Source organism: Parambassis ranga, chromosome 2 (genome assembly GCF_900634625.1).
Source record: "Parambassis ranga chromosome 2, fParRan2.1, whole genome shotgun sequence".
Lineage (NCBI taxonomy): Eukaryota > Metazoa > Chordata > Actinopteri > Ambassidae > Parambassis > Parambassis ranga.
Window position 1 is genome coordinate 2746361 of NC_041023.1, and position 25513 is coordinate 2771873.

Sequence of the window (25513 nt, forward strand, 5' to 3'; positions counted from 1 at the left end):
TTCTGCGCTGCGCAGACTGATGGAGGCCGGAGGAGGACCCATGTTAGTCATCAGATACCATCAGCCTGGAGAGCTCATGCGTGCAGCGGCCTGAGGTTAAACTGCAGAGTGGCTTCTGGTGGCTCCGAGCCAGAATCGACGCGTCTTACCGAAGCTTCCCGAGCACCGACGAAACCGAAAGTCTTCAGCTCCTCACGATCTGGTCCCATTGAAGTCTGTTGTTGTCGGCCTGGGGGTGGTGGGGTGGACGAGACACATGAACTAAAGAGAGAAAAAGCCTTTTCCATCAGCCCCTCCCACACAGTCCAGATTCCGGATTTTCAAGGCTTGACAAAGGTAAATACTATCACTGATTTACGCTTGTTTATTGCAGAAATGGGTCTATTACTGAGCCTTTGGATCAAACAGGGCTGCATTGGGTTAAATTCTGCAGTTTTCTTCGCTGTTTTGACTGTTTGCTTGTGTTGAGCGGTCCCATACGGCTGGTCTGGGGCGTGTAAGCAGCCGAAGGCTGTGGTTCTGTAGATTCACTCATCTCCTTGCTGCTCAGTTAAGCATCATATTTCCCGATGGCATCAACTGTGGTAATATTGTCCTGTAACCCGGACCGTGGTGCATTATCAGGTCCTGCTTTGTGGGATATACCCGTCTGAATTAGGGTTTTTTTTCTGGTCCACCCTAGTGGAAACGGTTACGCAACGCACTATGACACATATCAGGCGCTGAGTAAGTGTTTGTCATGTTGTGCAACGATGAATGGGATCTTTTATAGTCGTTAGTCATTTTGAAACGACCCCTGATATGGATTGAGCTTCGTGACAAACCGCCTCCTGCTGCTTTACGAGCTGATGTTTCTTGGGGGCGCACTGATGGTATGAGCAATGTCTAAGAAGGAAGAAAACGGACGGACAGTGTGTGTGTTCCCTAAAATACGCACAGACTCAATTCACTGTGCATCTCTCATTCATGCTTTCTTTTGATTTTCTTTATTCTCCATCCGGACATCCCCACTAACGGGACATCCCTCCCCCATCCGCGCCGGTCGTGACACACCCTTGGCTGCACCAGCAGCTTCCCCTGGCTTTATTATGGGCTGCGTAAAGACTGAAAGAGGGAATGAAATGGGAATGGAGGTGCAGAGGAGAGGAGGCCCAGAGAGGAGACCATCTTTTTTAACGTTGACATTGATTTCAGTGTAGACTATTTTCATGGTAAAATTAATAAATAGACCCAGGGGCCAGCCTTTCCATTAAGGTTTAGACCACCAGGACACTAATGCTGCAAAAGCAGAGGCTAATAACATTAGTGGCAATGTCAGATAGAGTGCAGTGAGCCATTCAGGAATCAGAGGAATAATTAAGGAGAGGATGAGCAGGGAGGACATGGCCGAATAATGGAGTGTTTCAAAAGAAGATAAGAAAAATAAAGAGACAGGAAAGCAGGGAGAGGAGATGAAAGGGCTGATACTGTAACCAGAGGATAAGTGTGATGCCATGATGCCGCCCTCCTGGCCTGTGTGGGAGAGGAGAGCTGAGGCTCTGACACTGTCAGTCAGGATGGATGTTGGGCTGATGAGATCAGCCAGAGAGATGTAACCTCTACACCTCTCACCAGGAGAGGAGGCTGCAGGATGTGTCACACACACAAACACACACTTTAGTAAATGCTTTGCCTTGTACGGTTCGATTGATCTAATTGGTCATAAGTGGAGACAGCAGAGCAATGACCTCATTTAGAGTCAGGCATTTAAAATGGACATAACATCCTCAGCCAAAGGTCGACTGACTGTTACATATCAGCCTGTTTATTAGCTGAGGCTTGGCAGGTTGAATCACATCCTATATAGTGAGAAAATCCAATGCTGTGGAGCTATGTGTGAGTTTTTGTTGGACAGCAGCTCTTTTCTTTTAGGACAGGCCCCTATTTAGACTTGGATGTGGCGAAATAAAGGGTTATTCTTTCTTTTTTTTGCCTGTATGTTTTAAGTTTGTTTGTGTTTTTGTTTAATTTCATTTTTAGTGTGTTGTTGTAATTCTCATTTTGGCCACAAGAGGCAGAAGTGCGCCCTTAATGCACTCCCTGTGTGATTTTCTCTCATGTCATAAACACAGGTACAAAAACTATTTAGATCAGGTTAAAAAAGTTTTATTAGTTTGCTTTTGCGGGCTTCTGTAATATTTCAGGCGTGATGATGTCACAAGATGGCGCATTGCACGGGGAACGTAACCTCTCTTGAAGGCTGCAGCACTGACAAACTTTTACTTTGTGAGTGTTTGCTTCGGGTTAATATCGCTTAAAAACACATACATGCATCTTGGTAGAAGTTAAAAGAGTGTTGTGAATATTTTGTGTTAGTACACAACGTTTCACGCACATTGTTTTTAGATTAATGTGTCAAAATGGTGACTTCGCCTGTCATGCTTGGCTAACAGACTTGTTGCTAGCAGGGAGTTGTTATTAAGTTTGTACACACACCCAACTGGGCCAAGCTTGGCGACACTTTTCAGTTATTTTTTTTGATGTGTACAGCTCTTACTGCACGCCATGAATACAGTTCCTAGTTCTTAAAGTGTGCCTTTGTGTAATCAGCAGCAGCAGCCTATCATTTTCCTGTCGCAGGTATATCTCTCTGTATAAGTGAATCAAACCTGTGATTTAGGTTTTTATAGCTGAAGCACTCACACATGCAATATGCTAATGGCTGTGCAGACCATTAAAGTGAGATGATTCAAACCCGCCTCACAGTGCAGCGATTAGAAAAATATGCCATGATTACTGTGTTCCTCCAGAGGACTAAGAGCCTCTCCAACGTTTTTTTCTGCCCATATTAATGCGAGGGCGTCATTTCTGAAGTGACTTTGAATCTGTTGGTGTGCATGAATTGAGTGAGTGAATGGGCTTTTTTTTTCTTTAAATAGCACTTGTCAAGTGGAGTTGAGATCTCAGGGCTAACTTCCCCTTAAAGAAAGCTATGGGCTGAAATATTAACCTAAAAATTGACAGTAATTCATGATGTAATGATTAATAAAATGTTGAAATATCCATCCATCCATCCATCCATCTTCTACCGCTTATCCGGGGCCGGGTCGCGGGGGCAGCAGTCTAAGCAGGGACACCCAAACTTCCCTCTCACCAGACACTTCCTCCAGCTCCTCTGGGGGAATCCCGAGGCGTTCCCAGGCCAGCCGAGGGACATAGTCTCTCCACCGCGTCCTGGGTCTTCCCCGGGGCCTCCTCCCAGTGGGACATGCCCGGAACACCTCCCCAGGGAGGCGTCCAGGAGGCATCCGAACCAGATGCCCGAGCCACCTCAGCTGGCTCCTTTCGATGTGGAGGAGCAGCGGCTCTACTCCGAGCTCCTCTCGGGTGACTGAGCTTCTCACCCTATCTCTAAGGGAGCGCCCAGCCACCCTTCGAAGGAAACTCATTTCGGCCGCCTGTATTCGCGATCTCATTCTTTCGGTCACTACCCAAAGCTCATGACCATAGGTGAGGGTAGGAACGTAGATTGACCGGTAAATCGAGAGCCTCGCCTTCCGGCTCACCTCCTTCTTCACCACAACAGACCGGTACAGCGACCGCATTACTGCGGAAGCTGCACCGATCCGTCTGTCAATCTCCCGCTCCATTTTCCCCTCACTCGTGAACGAGACCCCGAGATACACAAACTCCTCCACTTGGGGCAGGGGCTCTCCTCCGACCCAGAGAGGACAGACTACCTTTTTCCGGTCGAGAACCATGGCCTCAGACTTGGAGGTGCTGATTCTCATCCCAGCCGCTTCACACTCGGCTGCAAACCGTCCCAGTGCACACTGGAGGTCCCGGCTCGATGAAGCCAACAGGACAACATCATCTGCAAAAAGCAGAGATGAAATCCTATGGTTCCCGAACCAGATCCCCTCCGGTCCCTCGCTGCGCCTAGAAATTCTGTCCATAAAAATTATGAACAGAACCGGTGACAAAGGGCAGCCCTGCCGGAGTCCAACATGCACTGGGAACAGGTCTGACTTACTGCCGGCAATACGAACCAAACTCCTGCTCCGGCCATACAGGGACCTAACGGCCCTCAACAGAGGGCCACGGACCCCATACTCCCAGTGCACCTCCCACAAGATGCCGCGAGGGACACGGTCGAACGCCTTCTCCAAGTCCACAAAACACATGTGGACTGGTTGGGCGAACTCCCATGAACCCTCCAGCACCCTGCGGAGGGTATAGAGCTGGTCCAGTGTTCCGCGGCCAGGACGAAAACCACATTGCTCCTCCTTAATCCGAGGTTCGACTATAGGCCTAATTCTCCTCTCCAGTACCCTGGCGTAGACTTTCCCAGGGAGGCTGAGGAGTGTGATCCCCCTGTAGTTGGAGCACACCCTCCGGTCCCCCTTTTTAAAAAGAGGGACCACCACCCCGGTCTGCTAGTCCAGCGGCACTGCCCCCGATTGCCACGCGATGTTGCAGAGGCGTGTCAACCAAGACAGCCCCACAACATCCAGAGACTTAAGGTACCCAGGGCGAATCTCATCCACCCCCGGTGCCTTGCCGCCGGGGAGCTTTTTGACTACCTCGGCAACTTCAGCACAGGTGATGAACGAGTCCACCACTGAGTCATCAGCCTCCGCTTCCATAATGGAAGGCGTGTTGGTGGGATTGAGGAGGCCCTCGAAGTACTCTTTCCACCGTCCAACCACCCCCTCAGTCGAGGTCAACAGCTCCCCACCTCCACTGAATACAGTGTTGGCAGAGTGAAATATCCAATATATAATAATCAAATAAATCTCTAAGATCATCTTTCTGTATACTTAAGGGCATATGAGGACAAATGTGTGTGTGTGTATAAGTAATGTAAAGAAATTAGTCATGGTCACAAGTCCCAAAGGTCAGGGTGGACCAAGCAGTAGGGCTGGTGAAAAACAGGATGCATCTGGTGGATGATTGCACCATAGTTGCACCAAATGGGGAACTGAAATTTGGGTTGCCATGGCGTACGTGACAAACATGATGGTTAATGAAATTAGATATAAGTATGATCTAAGAAATGCATATTCAAAAGTGTGTGATATCATTATGTTGACCATGGGTCAAAATATATCTGCAGTGGGACGAAATGTTGTACAATTGGTTAGAAAACATCTGCAGTATGATGATGTTTGGAAAATAGGTTGTCTTTGTGAAAAGGACTATAAAAGGTTGAGTAAGTAAGCTCAACCCGGGATTTCTACACCGGACGAGGACTGCGCTGCGTGCGGACCGAGCCAAGCCCTCTGCAGTGCTATTTTGGCTTAAAAAGTTCTGTCTGTTTTCCCCCTGCTTAGCAGGCGAAGTTGGACGCTTCTTTAGCATGCTAGTGCTAATTCTTGGACTTTGTACTGAGTCAAGAACAGAGAAGAGAGACATCTTGGACTGAAACAGGAGAAGTGTGAACACATACACACACCTCTCCGTGACGGATCCCCGGACCGACTTCGCTGCGGCAGCGACTGATCGGGTGTGGCCGCCCTGGCCCCGCGGCTCACTCAATCTTACTCAACAAGGATTTTTGAACAGAATTGGACTTTTCCACCCCTCATCATTCAGCCGGCTCATAAGTATTCTAATTTGAATAATTTTCTACAGATTTTGATGTGATTGATGATTTTGATCGGTTTTATTGAGTTTTTGCAATTTTAAATGATTTTGATGATTTTTGGGATTACTCGATTTGAATTTAAGAGCTGTTGCGTTGCTTAAACTGCTGAACCTGCATACAAAATAAATGTTTTAAAATTCAGAATTCTCCTGTTTTCCCTAGTGATAGTACACCACAGTCTCATGGAAGTAAAACTCTAGGTAATGACTTTTTTTGACGTGTTCCAACATCTAGCTCTAGCGGTCACACTGGTTTTTAGGAGTCCACCACCATTTATGTCCTTAGGGCTTATTTTCCTAGCCGTTAAACTTTAACCTGGCACGTACCAAGTGCACAGATCCATTAGGGGTAAGCCACCACAACTGACGGGGCCCTCCACCGGTCCCGGCTGCGGGTAAAGCCTCCCTGCGTGGTTGCATCGGTGCGAGGGAGGAAGCAGGGCAGACGTCAGGATTAACGGTGGTTAGAAGCCAGGCGAGTTACCCCGCCCTCAGCTTAAGTAGTGTGTTTTTAGAATTCATGCTAGGGTAATACCCTTCTGACTAAGGCACCGGGACCCCATTTAGACGGAGAGCTGACGATTATTTCCCGGGATCTAACACACTTTAATCTCTTATCTGAAGAAGCTAGCAGAATTCAGTGGCTCTGTATTGTTCTCTTTGTAAGAGGCAGAGGATGCAGTTATTCACTCTGTTCCATAATGCTGTAATAATATACAAGCGAGGGAGAAACGTGTTCTTATGTGGTTGCTGCAGAACTATGAAACCTAAAATGTTTGCTTGCAGCAAAACTTTCTTTATATAGATTCCATTCAGCAAGAGTGTTCAGTTTGTGTAAGTAATTAGCAGGTCTGAGGGTTATACACCACACTTTACAAAATTATAAATTGCTTGTTATTGTCCTGTACAACTCCCACAAAAGGGATCATTTAGTTTCACATCATCAAATCGTATTTTAGTTTTTTTTTTTTTTATTTTAGATACTGTATTAATCCCAGAGGGAAATTCGTTACGGCTGCTGCACAAGCAGTGTCATGACAATGACTAGCAAGGAGCGCCACAGGCTAGGGTGAAGTGTCTTGCCCAAGAACACACAACAGTGACTAGGGAGGAGTTGGGATCGAACCACCAACCTTCCAGTTACTAGACAACCCTGCTATACCACTGCGCCACTGTTGTTTATTCCATTTCAAAATCTACAATCATTGTTAAACAAAAATGCTGAGGCTTTTGTACCACTTGAAGGCCATTTTTGGGTCTTTTCAAGCTGTTTCGTTTTGCCTGTAACACTTTCCCCCCCATCTAAGGCCCCGTTCACACTGGAGAAAGTAATTCCAGCTAGAGTAGGATTGATGCGTTCAGACCTATTTTCAAATCTGGCTAGCACACACTTGTGTCCGCACTCAATCCGGCTTCATCCAGCGTGTTTGCTGTCCTCCAAACCACTAGGTGGCACCTCGTAATATACAGAGTCCGTTCAGGCCGCGGTAGGACTGCGTGTGTGCATGCGTCGTGTGGTTTTTTTGTCCCGTGTTGCGCCCCGTGAACCGGAAGTAGCATGTCACTAGCCGGATTCGCTAGCCACATTTGCGTTCACACCTGAGCCACATTTGAGCCAATTGAAATCATACTGGTTACTGCCAGATTCGAGGTGTTCACATGATTGTGATGTCCCACCTTGATTACTGTGCTACTGCTGCCTACTCTAATCTAGTGCAGCAGTAGTAAAAGGTCAGAGTGTCTTCGTGCCAGCTGGCTCCTGTCCATCTTATAGTCCCACAGGGATCATGGCTGCACGCTCTTGCATTTAAATCTATCTTCCTGCGCTGTGTCTCTCTTCTTCTCCTTTCCCTCCAGTTTGTGGTCAGGTGTCATAAGTTGAAAGCTTCTTATCTCCTTGCTCTGCAGGAGACCTGAACCACTGCTGTGCAGCTCACCACTCAAAATCATGTCACCTATAGGGCTTGAAACATAGATGGAGCAGCAGCACTATAGATCTCGTTGCCTCAGAGGGTTGGCAAGGAGCTAATGTGCTGTTTAGTCTGACACTGAAATGTACTAGAGCAGACCTCAAAGTGAGGACAGATATTGAAGTTGGCATACCTCTACCTTCCAAAAGTGAACTAAGCAATAAACTTTTGTGTTAAGTAAGGGAACAACTAGATCTTACCAGATAAGATGATCCTGTTTTTGATACAATTGGTGGATATCTGTTTTGAAAGTCTTTTTGAAGCCACAGTCCTCCTATAAAAAGCTTGTTTTCATTTTTTGTGTATTGTCTGTGGATTTCTGTTTTGCAGAGACAGACTATTCAAGATGAAAGTAATCAGCGCTGTGGTGCTTAGCGTCCTGTTCTGCACTGGTAAGCCAACATAATCAGTCACTTGGGAGAAACTTCAGATAAATGAATGGCTGAAACAGACTTCCTGCAAAACTGCATCTATTTCACCTGAATGATTAGCATAGATACAATGAAAACCACACCAGAAACATCTAAATTATGTTGTGATCTATTAAATTTCCACTTTTCCTTTTGTTATGAAGACTCAGCTTTATTTTTACATGTGGTTTATTTTTAGCTGTGATTATGTGAGGCATTTACATTTCAAATGTTTTCGTACTTTCTGGGGAAGTTGTGTAGTTTTCTACGAACAAAGGAGCTTTGTACAAGCCAAGAGAAAAAGTTTGTCTTAAAATAATCTTGTTTTTTATCTCTTCTTTCTTCTTCTCAGCTGTGTTAGGATCTTCAAAAGGTAAAAATGTTTGTTTATTTGGATGACTGATTGCTGATGACTATGACTTCTTGCTTAGAAGAAATTAAATGTTAAGTGCTAAATCATCCGGATTGTGTCTTCCAGTGAAAGAGGAACACATGACGGCTTTCATTGGAGAGGACATTCACATTGAAGTTCCACCTGGGAATGTCGGAGAGGTTGTGTTTATACCCAGGACCAACAGTTCTTCTGAGCTGATCCTGATGAAACAAGGCGTGGTGATGAATGAACAGGCCCATCTCATCTCTCTGGGACACCTGGTGCTGGAGGACGTACAGGAGCCCAATGAGGGCGTGTATATCATCAAGAACACCAACACATCCAACACGATCAGGCGCCTCATCCTCATTGTCCGGGGTAAGCCTCTGGCGGCTATCCTCTCTAAAGGACAAGGAGAGATCAAGCATTTTGTATAGAATATTTAGGATGCATATGTATGTGCAGTCATTTTGACAGAATAACATCTGTAGTATTATAAGACATGTAAAACCAAATTGGTGTATATGGTCAGAGAGAACTTATACAGTGACCTTCATGACCTTTGACCTCTTACCTTTTGATAATTAGACTGCGCTTTGGAGCAAGTGGTAAAGTACGGAGAGACCTACTACATCCATCTCGCCCACGTCGAGGGCCCCATCTCCCTGGAGTTCAGGTGTGGTTGCAAAAGTAATGTAGATTTAAATGCTAGTCTGTATAATTTACATCTGTTGGATTGGTTTGGCATCTGTATCAGTGTTAAATAAGCTGCAAAATAAATGACTAAACATGCAGCTGCTCTGATAAATAAGCCTTCAGAGCAGGTTTTTTTTTTAATCAGCAGTTAAGGTAAAACATCTGCAACATCACAGGATGCTAATAACTCTTCTGCTGTAATCTGATCTCTTTTTTTGTCAAGGCCCAGTTTGATTAAAGTCAACCAGACCATGTTACAGCACACGACAGAGGCTCCGCCTGTGTTGCTGTACTACAACAAGATGGTGACGGCAGAAGAATATGTGGGCCGCCTCAGCGTTTCAGAGAAGAAGGTAGCACTGCACTCAGTGAGGATGACGGATGAGGGGAGCTTTACAGTGCTGGACCGTGAGGGCAAAGTCAGGATAAGGAACTGTCTGAATGTCAGAGGTGAGGAAGGATGGGAGCTTTGCTGTCTCCTCTCAGGTTTAAAGGATTTATTGTGCGTATTATCAAAATGTCTTTATTAAATGTGTGTAGCATGATGTTAAACTTACCTGCAGGATCACAGAGTGTCTGCTGTCCACACATGCTCAAAACGTTTGTTTATATCGCCCTCTGCAGAGCACCTATTCTTCACACACATCGCCTACGGAGGAAATCTCAAGATGAAACTCTACCAGCACTACTCCAACGTCAACATTGTCTACAGGCCCGAATCAGACAATCAGGACAGAGTCATTGTACACCAGGGAGTTCTGATGACACCGCTGGACCCTCTGCTGGAGGGCAGGCTGACAGTAGAGGGTTCCGAGCTCCTCATGAAGAAGCTCCATCTGGCCGACATGGGTGTCTTCAAGGTGACAGATCTGGCTGGGTTTCCTGTGACTCATGTCTACTTGTCTGTAGATGGTAAGATGTGATTTACACAACAACATGCTGTATTTAGATACTATCAGCTTGGAGGCAAATAAGCTAATTAGCATCAGGTTTGTGCGGAACAAAAATAAACAATATCTTCTTACTTAAAGAGCAGGTAATGAGATGTAGGTAATTTGAATGAGTGAGCGCATCCCGAAGCATCACAAGTGCTATTTTAATTGCACTTAACCTTGTCAGTATGTGGTGCCAGAATTACTCCTTACTCCTATAATTAATCCTAACTGTATTATTTTTACATAACAATCACATTACTTTTTACAATCATTTGTATTATTGATCTATGGGTCATGGTGATACAGAGTGTGTGACAAAGGAATTTGTAAGTTGACTCTGGGTGCGAAGATGACTGGCTCTTTCTCCACCCAGAAGATACGCCCAAAACCTGCTGAGATAAAACTTCTCATTGGCTTTGTTCATCAGTTTTAGTTCAGATCAGGCCCGATCAGAAGTTCAGTTCAGACCAGAACTGAGCCCAGTTCAGTTCAGAAGAGAACACATCAGTAAAGATGAAGAGATTTCTTCATAGAAGAGACTGGCCCAGTCCAGCTCAGCCCAGAATGAGACAGAAGTCGAGGTAGACACCTCCTTTCCACGCGTGCCCCTGGCTCCTCCACAGAGCCATGTTGTTGTTGTTGCTTGTTTTTTTAAAAAATAATCTTTTTATATTTTTCACATTTTTAAGGTCACATGTGTGACTTTCTTTTTGACTCTTTTTCAAGCCTAACATCATCTTGAGCCTTGCCTTTGAATCAGATCACACATAGGTTTTGGACTTTTAGAGAATCTTAGTTTTCCACATCAACCCACAACTGAGGATCTGGCAGGGAGGACCAGCTGCCTACAACCCGAGCACACCAACCAAGCCCAGTGACATCTGCTGCCTAGCAACACACGGAGAACCGCTCACCACCAGCGCCGAGGTTCTGATCTCTGAGCTAGGTGTGGGCAGCAGTGGCGCAGTGGTATATAGCAGGGTTGTCCTATAGCCTATATACCTGCATAGCCTCCAGTGTACTCACTGGCATATGGCGCTCTTTGCTGGGCTGCCTTTAGCAATTTCCCCATTGTGGGACTAATAAAGGTTTCTTAATCTTAATCTTAATCTCCCCAACCTCCTCAAAGTAGGCTACAGCCTCCCCACGCCTGCACCTTGATCGGGCTTGATGTCGATGAACGTTAGAACGTTAACTGCCTCCTCTCTATCACCATCACTCCAACACCATTCATTAATTCTTTTGTTTGCTTAATTTCGATTTCCTCTTAATTTCTATTTGCTCTGCGTTTGATTTTCACATTTTATTTTGTAGTGAATAAATATATTTTCTTTTAGACCATGTTGTTGTTTTGTTCATTCATTTGTTGATTAGTTTAATAATATTTAATCAACTTGAATTTGTGCCCCTTTTAAACTAGTGCGAACATGTACAGAAACCGCTGTACGCTACATTATTTTGATGCAGCATGCAAAATCTATCCAAACTGTTAACGCTACAGCGGATTATTAAAAAATCCCAAATAATAGGCCCATCTATAATTTACAGTCAGTTCATTAACAGCAAAAACAGAGCTGTCTGAAATGTAATTCTTGTTAAGGTAAGTTTGAAATGGTGCGAGATGATGTTTGATACATGGAGCATCATGATTTCTCTCCTCGTCTCCCTCTCAGCCTATAAGCTGCCTCCCCTGACTGTGGCCATCCTCGCCTTGCTGGGTGTGATAGCCTTCATGCTGCTGATGTGCCTGCTGTCCTGCCTCTATAAAGTACATAAGAGGAACGAGAAGAACAAGAAGCTGATGGTCCTCGCTCAGCAGGCTGGCAAAGGAGACGGAGAGGCTTTTAGACAGGTAACACACAGCTAACAGTGCTGCGTCATTATGTGTCTTTCATTGTAGGCGCAGCTAATGAGACAGAGCTCTGGAAGAAGCAGAATCAGTGTGTCATGTGAGCTGTGTAAATGTGTGATGGGATCAAAAGGTAGAGGAGGGTTCTGCTCCTGCTGTTGCAGTCAAGATAGTCAGCTGGTCACATTTGGATTATTAGGAGCTACAGGTGGCAGTTTTGACACTATAACATGTGACTTCTCAATTTTAATGAAGCACAAGCACAGGTTGCATTCTTGGGCCTGACGGGGGAGCATGTCATCACAGACCATAACAAGAGTTTGGCAGCAGTTATTTTTGTACAAGGCTTCGAAACTCTAGTGTCCTTGCACAGGGAAGTCATGATCAGTGACAAGTAAATATGCTTTTTATTTAAAAGTAAATGTAGAGCAATGAGCATTGAGTTTAGCAACCATCTGGCAAAGTATAGTTTGCTTAATTGATCATGATTTGTTGCAAATTTGTGCTATTAATGTGGGTTTTCAGATGATTATTATTACCATGATTCTTATTTTTATCAATGAGCTTTATGCTGAGCCTCTCAACAACTTTGTTTAAAAAAATCCCTTTCCCTCCTTCTATTCACATGCTCAGTACTGGCTGATTAACTGACTGATTGGATGCTTTAGCAGAGTTGGCAGTTAACCCTGACCATTCGCAGAAAATTCTCAGGAGGCAATTTGTTAACCAACTGAATTTATGGATCAATTAAAACCTCATTACAAACACATGACTCACCCCACAGCAAACACCTCAAACCTCAGGCTTCCAAATTGATTGTTCGACTGAGGAAAGCCAGTTCAATACAAGCAGCGAAGTATATGAGGAAACCAGATCGATTGTATTTAATTAGACACCTCAGGTGATACATCAATATTAAACTAGTCGGCAAACTCTGCGTTTTAATTGTGGTTAATAACAGGTAGGAGTAGACTAAGAGAAACAGAGAGAGAGAGAGAGAGGTTTTTACAGTTTTCATCATTTGAAATAAATAACTGTTTAACCCCCGCTCCAAACTGAATGATCCTTCAAACTGAATTAATTCATGGACCAATTAAAAAGCCCACTGCAGGCAGATGCGTCGCTCATTGTAAACAACCCTGGTACAGCCGCAGAGACTGATGGCTTGGCTGAGACTGGTAGATGATGTTTACAATAACTTTGATTATTAATGTCCCTGTTACTGTGTGACGGATGGTGCAGGCGAGCTGCGTCGACTTGCATTTATAACACTTTCTGCGATTTGTCAAGTGAGGTATTTAAACTTTGACGGGTGTCACCTTATTGTCATGTGTTAGGACGCACACATGTAAACGCAGTGAATGACTAGAAATAGCAAGATTTGTGGAATTAGGAGAATTTAGCTGACTTAAAACACAAACTGGCCCTTAGGGCTACATGCTTATTTATTTATCTTGTGTGTGTGTGTGTTGGTGTTTCAAATATTTAAGAGTCTGAAATGATGAAAATACTTCTGTGTTCAGTTTCACAAGTGTTTAGTGAATTGAAAGTATGGTTTTTATGGAAAAGAGGCCTTTATGCGCACAGCTGGTCATCTCTGATCTCTCGGCCGAGCTAACGCTGTTGCATGTGCGTTGCGTTTCTCCCTCTAATTTTAAGGAGCCTCAAACGGAGCCTCTTCTTGGTGAGAGAATTGTGTTCTGGCCTCTTTATTTTCCTCCCCTCTTTGCTCTTCCCTCTTTATCTTGGTGTCTAGAGAAATGTGCTGCTTTTGTGGCAAATCAGTTCCTTGATCAACTTGCTTTAGTGTGTCAGGAATATTGGTGACAGTTTCTGAAATATGTGTGCATGTTCTTGAAGTTGTGGTGTGTTTGAGATGAGCACGAGCTTTAAAATGATGAAGGATATTAAAAGATATTGAGCACCAGCACTGTAAATTAATGCTGCACACAGAGGAGAAACTGCCATCAATCTTAATGAACGAGCAGAAGTTGATCGAAGACCTAATTTGACAAAAAGTCAAATCAATTACTTTGAGTGGATCTGGCACCACAACCTGAAACAAATTGTGTCTGTGATCCTTAGAGACTTTCAGCATTCGTGTGACCGAGCTGTGCTCAAGCAGCCACTTACACAGTAAGTGTATTATGTGATAAATAAGAGAAAGTCCATGTAAAAAAACAGGCCAGTGTGGCGGCGTCTTTAAAGGTTTGACACGCTCGGTCAGGGTAAGAACGGCCTTTAATGATTTTAGACACAGTTTGATGCAGGTCAGGGTGCAAACAGCAACAAAAATGCTCATTTAATCCAGTATTTACTCTTTACAGCTGATGCACAGTTCTGTTTCTGCTTAGCTCCATTAGTAACTGCAGAAACAAGGCTGCTTGCTTTAAGAACTGATGAATTTAAAGGTCCCCTCCACTCAGAATAATGTGCTGTAGGAGACATCCTCCACCTTTAAAAAAAGGTAGAAGACTGTTTTTATTTCCCAGCGTGGAGTCATGAAGCATACAAATCCTTTTTTGTAGGATTTGATGTCCTGAACTCTCAGAGTGAACAACAACAGCAACAATGGGTACAATACAAATGTAACATTTTTATTTATTATAAAGAACCACTCTTAGAACAGTGCTTTGTTTAAATGTCAGGAAGGGATCTTTAAACTTCACTACAGGCTGAGTGACCTGATGAGATGGTTCACAGCTCCTCAGCACAGGCGTCTGCATAATTACATTTTTACTTCTACTACTACTTACATCTTACTTCTTTGCTTCTTCTTTCTGTCACTTGCTGATTTAAAATAATGCAGTTATTCATTAACAGTGTGGTTATGATAACTGCTGACGTTTAAAGCTTCACTGCTGGAATACACACAGTGTTCAGCTGTACACACACACATGCACATATTTCAATTGTTGTTTTACTGTGTGGAGTGAATCCTGAGGTGTTTCTCACAGTGTGCTGTTTTTTAGTGTGTTTGTGTGTGTGGTAACAGAAGGGCAGTAGTGATGAGCCTCCATCATTTACAGATGTAGCTGAGCAATCAACTACTGACCCAGAAAGTGTGTGTGAGCTCAGTGTGTTTTGTGTCTGTCTGCTTCTTGTGTTAAACATGTGACATGCTGTTTTTACATTTAATCCTAAATGTCCCTGAGCATAAATAATAATGACCACACACTAGTCATCGTTAATTTTTAAGTTCTGTTAACTATTATTTCTACTAGCAATTTTTATATTATTAAAGCAAAAAAAAAGTTAAAAAAATCTACCTATGTAATCTAAGATAATAAACAATACCAGGATGGTGTGTGTAGATTTTAGACAAAGTGAATGAGGTTTGGTTTTATTCCAGAAGCCACTAGCTAAGAACTGTGTGTGCTTTGTGGTGCTGGATGTTCTTTATACCTCACAATGGATCTGAAGGGAGAAATTTTGAGTTCAACTATAAGATGATATTAGCCTGTCACACTCTATTGTGTGTTAACAACTCAAGATGTCAGTCCAGAGAGACAAACCTCTGATGGATACAAATGTGAAATATTCTGCACTTAAAACACTGAGGTTCCAGCTCTGTAATAACATAATTATAGATGCATTATGTCATTAAATCCAGCTTTATTTAAAGACGTATCTTTACTTTTAGGTTGCTGCTAAAAACAAGTTAGTGACTTGCTCTTATTTTAAACGACACTGGAAGATAAGTCACCACGATCGTCGTGGGATAAATGTTAAAGCAGCAAATCCATACAGTCTCCCCTTCATCGTATGTGTCTGTGTGCGTCTTATCTGAGTGTACATGTTTGTGTGTTTCCTCTCGTTAAGTAGATGTATGTATATTGTGTTGCTGTGAAAGATGCTTACACTGTGTGTAGTTGTGTTGGAGCCTACGGTGTGTTGGTGTGTTGACAGTGGAGGTTGGGATGACAGCAGTTGCCCTTGGTGTCGGCTGCTCTGACATGTTATGGATTTTCTTATAGATGTGAGAACACAGCTTACATCTGTGAGAGGATGTTAGTGACCTTTTGGGACTTCACCCAGGAGGCCAACGTGAAGCTCAAATCAATCGCACCTCTCCACCTGACTCCTTGTGTCTGTCTCCACGTCCCTCTGCCTCGCCGTTTTTCTCATCCTGCTGCTTTCATCCATCTCTCTGACCCTCCATCGCTCTCCGTGCTTCTGTGTACCTTAATCATCTGCCTCACTTCTTCTTCTCTTTCTGTTCCTTTAAACCTCTTGTGTCTCATTTTCTGGCATTTATCTTACTCGCACTGAATGTCTCTCAATTTCCACTTATGTCTCCTCGGCCATATTTATCTTTTGACCCTGTCTTCCTCCCACTTTGCCATTTTGTTCTTTATTCTACCTTTTTTTTTATTCTACCCTTGCTGCTGCTGTTGTTTCTTTATATAATCTTAGTCAATATATTTTATATTGTATGCCTTGTGGTTGTAGATGAACTCAAGTGTTTCAGCCACAAAATTCTGCATAAATGTTTCTGCCAGTGATGTTAAATTTAATGGCTCTTTAGCATTTTGTTCCTTTCAGCAGAATTACAGTATTTGACATCCTGTCAGACTGAATGTGTTCCATCCGTCGGCTAAGCTGACTAATGCCTTGTATCTTGGAAAATTCATGTAGCTCCTCAGCTTCTCTTCCTCCCCCTCCTACCTTACTTTCACCTCATTCTCTCGCACCTGTCTCTGCTCGCTGTCTGACCTGCTTTACCTCTCAGTCCACGTATCCATCTCGCTCCTTCATCGCCTCCACTTTTCTTTAAACTTTCCAAACAGTACACCCGTCACCTCCATCTATCTTGTAGCCTCCCTCATGCCGTCTGCCCCGCAGTTAAAAGGAACAGACGTGTTTTTTGAAATATTATAGCCCCGAAGGCTCTGCTTCCTCCCAACCTCCACCCTCACTGTGAAGACAAAGCCTCCTCTTTAATATCTGTATTTAGGAGCTTTCTGTGCAGTTAACTGTCCCCAGTGTGTGTCAGTGTCTTTTTTTATTAGTGCCTATGTGTTTTTTTTTGACACCAACTGTGTGTAAACGTTCAGCTGTTGCACTGCTGTGGCCTCTTTTCCCATGTCTCCTCTGTGTGTGGGTCTGCAGGTGGTCCATGAAGCTTACAGCAGGTTCACCGAGGAGTCTCTGATGCAGTCTACGTGTGATAAGCCCTCTGAGAGCACAGAGGTCACCATCAAGGTCAGTGGTGGGAAAAATGAGCTGTTCTCATGCAGCTGAAGTTAAAGTGACAATAAATACATAACAATCAGAACCATTAGCTGAGAGGCATCACCTGAACTTGAAGCCCCCCCCCCCCCTGCCTTTAATAGGATGGCTGCAGCTTTACCCTGCAGTTCACTCTCACACCTCTGATAGTGTCATTTTCACACACAGCAGGCAAAACACAACCAGTACACCACCTGCCCTGCACAGCACAGCAGCTATCAGGTGAACACAGAGAAGCTTTTAGTCCGAAAGAGCAGATATTTTCACTGTGTGTTGGTACAGAGAGAAACCGGACTTACAGCCATCAGGCTGACTCCAAATCACTTATTATGGACAAATCCTATAAGAGGGTCCAATAAGGTTCCCTAAGAGTGATTTATAATGTTTTTTTGTGCTGGAATGCAGATCAGTTTAATAGGTGAACACACCAAGTTGAATGACCTCTTTGATAAGATAAATAGATCCAAGAATCTTTGCAGTAAATCTGAAAGTGAAAGCACGCTGCAGCTTCATAATTAAAACGGCTTGTTTACTCTCAGGCTCATTTTCTTTCAATAAAAATATACAACAAAAAGATTTAAAGACAGAAAGATCATTACCCCTTCTTGTATTTTAGATTGCTTGGCGGAAACTTCACTGTAATGTCACCTCAGAGCCCAGTGTAATTAAAAGGCAATCAACCTTTCACAGACTGCACTCAGCTGTGGAGCAGATGAGATTAAAGTTTACAGGCAGGACCTTTAGTCAAACTGAAGTAATGTGATCAAGGTTCATGGAGTTCTGCAGGAGTGAAACTACAGCTGCTTTTACAGACTCGTTCCAAATGTCAAACGCCTTGACTTTGTATTTGCTGCTTTGATATATGACTTCTGGCCTCTTATTTTAATAATGAAATATTTTCTGTGTATATAAAGCAGAGGGCAGCACATGCATTTAATACAAATTTTGATCATCTTTATGCTCACATGTGAGTTATTTACATGTCTGTTGTTCATGTAAGAGGGAGAATGAGTAGACTTGGCTTCAGGGGAGCGGAAGGTAAATCTATAAATATGGTCCTGGAAACATGTGCATTAATTATTCACGTTGCTTTTTCTCTGACCTCTTTTCTCCTTGTTTCATATCTCTGTTTTCTCGTGTTCCTTCTGCCTCCCCCACTTGCACTTGTTTGGTCTCTTCCCCTTTTGTTTTACTGTTTTGTATCCCCGGCCTGTTACCTGTTTGTCCCTTTTGGTCTCTGTAGGGCCTTGAAGTGTCCAAACCGGGCCGCTACCAGGCTCTTACCTCAGATAACTTTATGGAGATGAGTGACTCCGGAGTCGAGTTCACCATTTCTGGCCTCCCACTGGACAGCGACACCGAAGCTGTGATGACGTATGCCTCCCACAAGCTCCTCCTGAATGCTGTCTCCCCTACGGCCGTGACTGCCGGAGGGGTGCACTCTGACAGCCCGGAGGCCACGGTGGTCCCTGATTGCGACCTAAGCGCCAGCCGAACCCCTGACTCGGTCCTGAGTGCCAGCCCCGCCTCTAATCCACGCTCGCTTGCAGCTGCAACTCCTGATGGCAGCCTGCATGGGGCTGCGTCACCTGGAACGGCCTCCAGGGGCACTGCTGCGTCAGATTCAGCTAAGACGGAGGGAGAATGTGGGCAGAAGGAAGAATCGGCTCAGAGCACCTAAAAGGAAGCATTAGGGTGTTTTTTTTAAGCTTATATCTCCTTAAATATCCACCACCATCTGACAGAACCCTTTTCATATTCAAACAGCACCACGTCCTCCATCCATCGTCCTTCAAAATATCAATGCTTGGATCCGGATGTCAGTGTAGTGTAGAAGAAAAACAATAAAAGAAGTTGCACAAAATGCACAATGCATACTTTAATGCACTATGCACTGTAGAATGAGAAATGAGAATGTAAAAAAGAAAAAGTAACCCCAAGGATTTTTCAAAAGAAGAACATAGCAGAACTGTGAATATGGAGAATGCATGCATTTAAATGAAACATTAAAGTAGATATCATATTCAGATCTACAGGAAATTGCTGACATTAGAGTAGACTGCATGTAAGCTTCAACGGGCCAAAGAGGCACAGGCTCCACAAAACATTCAGATGAAGTGAAGAGGGTGAAGCACTTTTAGGAAAACACCTAAATGGGATCAAACCGTTTTAAATCACGGCGGTTTGACGGTTTGACAGGCGGAGCCGGTAACGCTCCGAGGAATCAGATGATATTTTCTAAGACCAAGGCAACTAAGAACAACAGAGGAGAGCGTCTCTCCCCCCCTTTTTTCGAGGTGAATCTCAATGTGTTGCCTCTGACAGCACAAACACTGCAATGATTGCATTTCAACCCGCCCACACACAGACTCTATTATTAACAGTACAAGCATGTCAGAAAAGCGGCGCCACATCTCAAGACTCAAGTGCTTGTTTCAGCACTCGTTCACTGTATCCATGAGAAAAATCTGCTATTATTTTTCAAACTGAAACAAGCTCGGCCAGATTGAGTAGCACTCCGCGAGCGCTGGCGGTTGTTTTCCTTTCTCTTATATCTGAGGTGTCAAATCTGCCACATTTCAAGGCATCATATCCAGAAGCCCGCTGAAACGTCCACCTCATCTCACTCACACTTGTGATGGAGAAAAAACTAAACAAAAACACCCACGAGAACAAAAGCTCACTGTAGGAACTATCCTCATCTGTTTTTATTTTTCCACCCCACCCCCACCCCCCACCCCCCCCATAGTGGAGTTGTCACAAGCCCTGTCAGAGGAGCATAAAATCCACAGAATACTGTGCAACACTTCTGGGACTTTTGGAACGGCTCCTGAGAACATAATTGGATTCTCGGTCTCTTTGCAGATGGACCAATTCACGGACACCACCGAGCGAGGAGCGGTGATAAAAGAGACGACAGAGATGGAGCAGGGTGCTATTTGGGGAACAGATAAATGACTTGCATGATTTAAAGCCTCCTATTTTCATCTCAGCCCCAATCCATCTCACAGAGCTCTGATTATTGTAGCCCAGTTTGCCAAAATGAAGTGACTGGAAAGACGCAGTTGGATCAGTCTGTGATAACGACGCAGCCCACAGCCCCAGCAGAATGAGACTGAATGTGTGATTATAACCAGTGTGTGTGTGTGTGTATGGGGGGTTTTATATAAACCCACCAACAATAATAATAGACATTCAGTGCATGAGTCCATTCAGGCCATGAAAAATAGGCAATAGAAAAGAGGAGGACGTTCTTGGAGGAGATCAATCTTGAATTAACGGATAGATTCAGTGTTATTGAAAGTCAGACATCAGCTGAAGAGAGGAAGGTCAAATGTTTACAGATTTTTTTAAAAAAGTTTGAATGGTTCTGCGCTGCTACCACCTTTCATTGATCAAGGGCATTTAAATCACTTGTTTATTGTTACAGGTAGCTTTTAAAGGCATCAATGGATAAAAACACATGTAGTACTTCTTTGTTGGGCTTTTCAAGGATCCTCCTTCTAATGGGAGAAAAAAAACTGAGGTCACTTATCAACAAGTCTTCTGTGATGGTAGAGTGGCAGAAGATCAAACCTGGTAAAAAGGAAGCACAAGCAGAGTGTATTAGATGGAGCGCTCACTGTCTGAACAACTGCGTTTGACTAATTGGTTTCCTTTCCTTGCTGCGGGCTAATTCAGGTCACTGAAAAGTGACTCACACTGCAGAGTGAGACGTCTCACACCGTCCAAGCATGTCCTCTCCTCTTTCTGCGATCGATCTCATGCTTCACCCGCTGAAACGCACCAAACGGCAATTATATGCTCATCACACTGAGGCGCGAGCATCCCATTTAGATGTCAGTGTTATTGTTTCCATTGATAGCTGTTAGCAGAATGGCTACCTCACGCTGTAACTGAATTGATGTCAACCTGAAAAGTCTGCGCGACCTCCACCTCTGAAAGCAGTCGGATATCTGTGAAAGAAAAGCACAAATATAACCTTAAACAAGCAATGTTCACGGTGTAATTAAAATGGGTAAAAAAAGAAGCAGCAGCTATTGTAGATACAGTATGTGCAAAAAAAAAATAACTAGGTTAGCTAGTTCCTTTCTTATTCAGGAAAATGTAATTTGGATTGAGGCTTTGAGCATTGTGAGCGTGTACAATGAGTACATAGCCTCCAGACATGTGATTGAATTCTTGATTTTGAATGCCTGTTTTATAGGGCGGTGCTTTTATTCGCTTGAGCAGGGACTTAATCCGATGCAGATTAACGTGAAATATTAAGACTGTATCTTGTAAATATCGGCTCTGACAGGAAGGTTAGGTGGCCTAACGGCATGTTGATGGATTTTCAGTGGAATCTTAAAGCAATATTAACAATAATGGCACTGAAAAAAATCACAACACTCACAGGGCAGGAAGAGTAAATCAGATGTAGCACATTTCAACATCGGTCACTCTGTATCCTTCTTTTTTCACTTTTGTAAATATGAATAATGTGATCTGCATGTGTATAGTGTGGAAATACTAACATGTTTCTTACTGCAAGGCTTATGCAAGATTTTCTACTCTAAAAACGCTGCATTAATCCTTTAACCACACATCCAACAGTAGGTTAGAAAGCTCTGCCTTCAGCTGGGAAGACTTCTCCATTTTCATGCCATGTTTACATGTTTGGGTCGCAGTGATTTCACTGTGTGAAATCCTCTCATCAAAGTTTGCCTCAGCGGAGATGCACCTGCCTGCGCCGTCTGACACATCCTCAGTGTCGTGATTTAAGCAGGTTCTGTCACTTATATTTAGATCTGGCTTCCAAGACTTGGAGCACAAATGCAGTTTGAAGTTGGAATCCAATGTGTCAGAAACAGTTACAGTGCACTGTCTGTGGGTTCAGTGACTGGTTGATGTGGAAAGAGTGTAGTAGAATGGGAAGTGTTGCTTGGAAAATGTTACTTTCACCGCCAAATTTGGCAGGTTAGACATGTCAGCTTGTGCTGGGTGATGTTACATAGACATATTTTGTGCAGGTACATATCAGGGCTGTAGCATGTCAGTATGCTAAGCTAACGGCTCATGACTGAACACTAGCTTTGGGATTCTTAGTGGGCATTCAACTGTGCTTAGAGTGTTTGGGCTAAGCTAATAAGCACAAACACATATCAAAACAAGGGCATTAGGATGGTAAGACATTCACGTTGCACAAACCAAGTGATGGTGAACAGGAAATGTAACTGGTTTGTAATATCAGGATTTTGTAACACCTCAGTCTGTTGCTGTGTGAAGAGAACCACAACAAAATCAACAGATAGGCAGTTAGAGCACTATAAGACCCTGTTCACACTAGAGAACGTCAATCCAGCTAGAGTAGGATTCAATCTGGATCGCCTTTAAGATGGATACGTTCAAATCTGGCACACACCTGTGTCTGTGCTTAATCTAGCTTAACCCGGTTTCTTTGTTGTCCTCCAAACCGCTAGGTGGCGCCTCGTAAAATACAGAGTCCGTTCAGACAGTGGTAGGACCGCATGTGCGCATCCGGACACTGTCCCCGTAAACCCAGAAGTATCACTAGCTGCATTTGCGTTCAGACCTGAGCCACATGTAAGCCAATCCGACTACCACCTCTGAGAAGTGGATTGAAATCAATCCGGATATATCCAGATACGGCCCGAATCCCTTTAGCTGGATTGATTTCCCCAGTGTGAACGGTCTAAGTGTTCATATCCTGCAGAAATGAACCATCTTAGGCCATTTATCAAGGCAAGGCCAGCTTTATTTATATAGCATCATTCATACACAAGGCAATTCAGAGTGCTTATCAGGTTAGCAGTGATGCTAGCAACTAGTCTTAATAGCGTTCTTTTCCTTGTCCTCATTCTCGTGCCTACAGCTACTCATAAAGTTGGAGCATTCATCCTAAGGTTTAAAGTTTGAAGCCTCATATTTCAGACAGCTGGTTGCACCTTTTGTGATGCAGATTGCCGAGATTCACTCCTTTATAACATGTACGTGTTGATATTTCAGAGGTTTCTGGAGCTGTTTGAGCTCCTACAAATGGAAAGTGCTACTCTTTTGCAAACAAATCTTTTGTGAGTGAAGATGAAACGTTTCATCTCCAACATGCTTCATAAAGCCTCTTTTAGAGGGCACTTTTTTTTTTCTTTTCAGGGTGAAAGGACACGAGCTTCCTTTGGATTTAATCTTGGAATAATAATACTGTAGGTTCAGGCAATCACAGCCGACGTAGGCTTTATGAAAGGATTTCACTTTCTGTCATTCATCCTCGAGTCTGATGTTTTCTGTTTCATTACACATCTGAGCTATTCACAAAGCCTCTCAGAACAGAAGTGCTGATCCGTGTGTGGGTAGAGGGGAGATTTAATAAAATGTTCTTTCAGTTCTGGTAGACTCGCTCTTCTGTTAATCTACTATTCTCCGTAATTCCAAAGTATGGAATGAAAAACCCATGAAATGATGCTGCAGTGTGACAGTTTGTTAATACCTCTGATTGTAACAGACACAAAATATCAACTGCAGTTTGCAGAGTCAGAGATCAATTCATTTGAACTCACTCCAGTTCAGTGGATGCTGTGATTGGGTTTAATCTCTGATTCATGACAGATTATTGGAGAAACTAATTGGAAAGCAGTTATCTTTGTCAGTCTGAGTTCAGTATTTTAATAATAGGAACATTTTCTGATTAATGAACACACACACACGTCCCAGTTCAGCCGCTCTCTGTACTCGGGGCTACATTGTGAATTGTTCAGTATTGCATTGTGTTCCATCTGCTTAAAAATTAATTTGTATTCACACACTGTTCCCACCGTGATGTACTCCCAGCACCTGAGAATGTTTTTTCATAATAAGATAATAAAACAGTCTTTTAAATGTTCATCATTCCACCAAAAAAAGGAAAAAAAATCATTTTGTAGCATCACATTAAGCACCAAAAGTACTCCGCTCAGTCTTTATTCTTACTCCAGTATTATAGCCTATATCTGCTGTCCCAGTGTATACCTAAGAGTTAGTGTAACTGCAGCATGCTCACCAGTAGATTGCTTGTGGGACAGCAGGTGTGATAATAGAGAATAATGATAGTAATAATAGAAATTGCACTTTTCTGTACAGCTGGCCTCCTGGGTCCACCCTGATCTTCTAGCTCTGGTTTCCCAGAATCCTCCGGTTGCTAAAACGCTGTCAGAGTTCAGCAGCACAGAGCGATGTTTGAAGGTGGATACCAGCGCTTTTTTAAGAATGTTCTTTTTTCATTCAAGCAATATTTTCCTTGACGTCTGAGGTGACTTCTGTTCCAACAACTTTTGTATTTTTAACATCAGTCAAATGGCGTATATATTCAAATTATTTACATGAATTCAAACAGTGCTGGTGTTCACCTTTAACCCTCCTGCCTTTACATGGTTTTGGGAAACCACAGTCAGGCTGGTTCTTGAGGCTTAATTAGATCTTTTTGTTTTGGCCCTTGACTCAGTCAGGAGAAGTACTGTTACCGTCAATATCACATGATTTTTATTTAAAGTTACATTATAATCATGATAATAGGGTGAAACGTTAGAAGAGGGATGGAGGTTTAACGTGTGTTTGTCTGTTTATGTCCAATCTTTGTATGCAAAATAGAAATAATTAATAAGGTCTGTGTGTTAAATCTGAAAAACACAAACAGGGTCATCCTTTTTTTGTTATGTTTGGATAAAAGATGCATTTTTTGGGTTGATTTCTGGAGATGTGACAATGCAACATGGATGTGTGAATCTATCACAGTAGTGTCAATTCATGGTTCTGTGAAGACACAGTGTGATGTGATACCTGTGTGCTTTTGTCCTCATGAAAGTTTTGGTTGTTTTCAGTGTAAAGTAACCATAAAATAACTAGCGGAGCGCTCCCACCTCACCAAAAGCACTAAAGCTGATCCATCCGCTTCAGATATCTGCTTTGAACAGGTGGGAGGAGGAGCATGAATAACTGATTTCATTGGTTGCAAAATATGGCACCGTTAGTGCAAGATAAGTCAGCAATATCTGTCTTTTTGGGCAGGATTACCAAACACACTAAAAAAACCACTAAAACTTGATTTTATGGAGACTTTAATGGGGAAGTTTTCCACCTCTGTGTAATCATTGACATTAACAATACTTCACTGCACTGCTGTTTGCCTGAAGAGTAAATCAGTGATCGTTTATATACTCTTAAGTCCTTTTGGCATCCTGCACAGACTTTTGTAAAGCTTCTTTTTTCTGTAATGAATGAATAATTCCAATTAAATGAATTTTCAGCAGAGAGCTGTTTGTGTGACGTTTCCATTCGTTCTTACACACTCTATTTGAACCTCAATAAGGGATTAGCCAATCGTTTCTAAAACATGCACAGAGAGCTTTATTCAAAGAAACAGTCTGAAAGTAACTGTTGTCCTGATGAGT

At 43.2% G+C, this 25513-nt stretch overlaps 1 protein-coding gene across 3 annotated transcripts; it reads left to right on the plus strand.

Moving 5' to 3' along the window:
- Nucleotides 1-45: 45 nt before the first annotated feature.
- LOC114453178 (uncharacterized) lies at nucleotides 46-25375 on the plus strand. 3 transcript variants are annotated; one of them, XM_028432944.1, is made up of 11 exons: nucleotides 5096-5585; nucleotides 5789-5826; nucleotides 7926-7987; nucleotides 8358-8378; nucleotides 8484-8756; nucleotides 8967-9054; nucleotides 9298-9524; nucleotides 9699-9986; nucleotides 11683-11861; nucleotides 16971-17063; nucleotides 18334-25375. In XM_028432944.1, the coding sequence occupies exons 3-11, from the start codon at nucleotides 7942-7944 to the stop codon at nucleotides 18769-18771; spliced, it is 1653 nt and encodes a 550-aa protein (XP_028288745.1). In that variant the 5' UTR covers nucleotides 5096-5585; nucleotides 5789-5826; nucleotides 7926-7941; the 3' UTR covers nucleotides 18772-25375. The 3 variants fall into 3 exon arrangements, with proteins under 3 accessions (XP_028288726.1, XP_028288745.1, XP_028288737.1); XM_028432925.1 differs by lacking the exons at nucleotides 5096-5585; nucleotides 5789-5826 and adding an exon at nucleotides 46-336; XM_028432936.1 differs by lacking the exon at nucleotides 5789-5826 and having other exon boundaries at nucleotides 5097-5585.
- Nucleotides 25376-25513: the final 138 nt, after the last annotated feature.

Bases quoted from the DNA above. Each gene is read 5' to 3' on its own strand.
- LOC114453178 (XM_028432925.1), top strand. From the start codon at position 7,942: ATGAAAGTAATCAGCGCTGTGGTGCTTAGCGTCCTGTTCTGCACTG. The intron at 9,055-9,297 runs GTGTGGTTGCAA...TTTTTTGTCAAG, and splicing joins CCCATCTCCCTGGAGTTCAG to GCCCAGTTTGATTAAAGTCA. The intron at 9,987-11,682 runs GTAAGATGTGAT...TCTCCCTCTCAG, and splicing joins TGTCTACTTGTCTGTAGATG to CCTATAAGCTGCCTCCCCTG.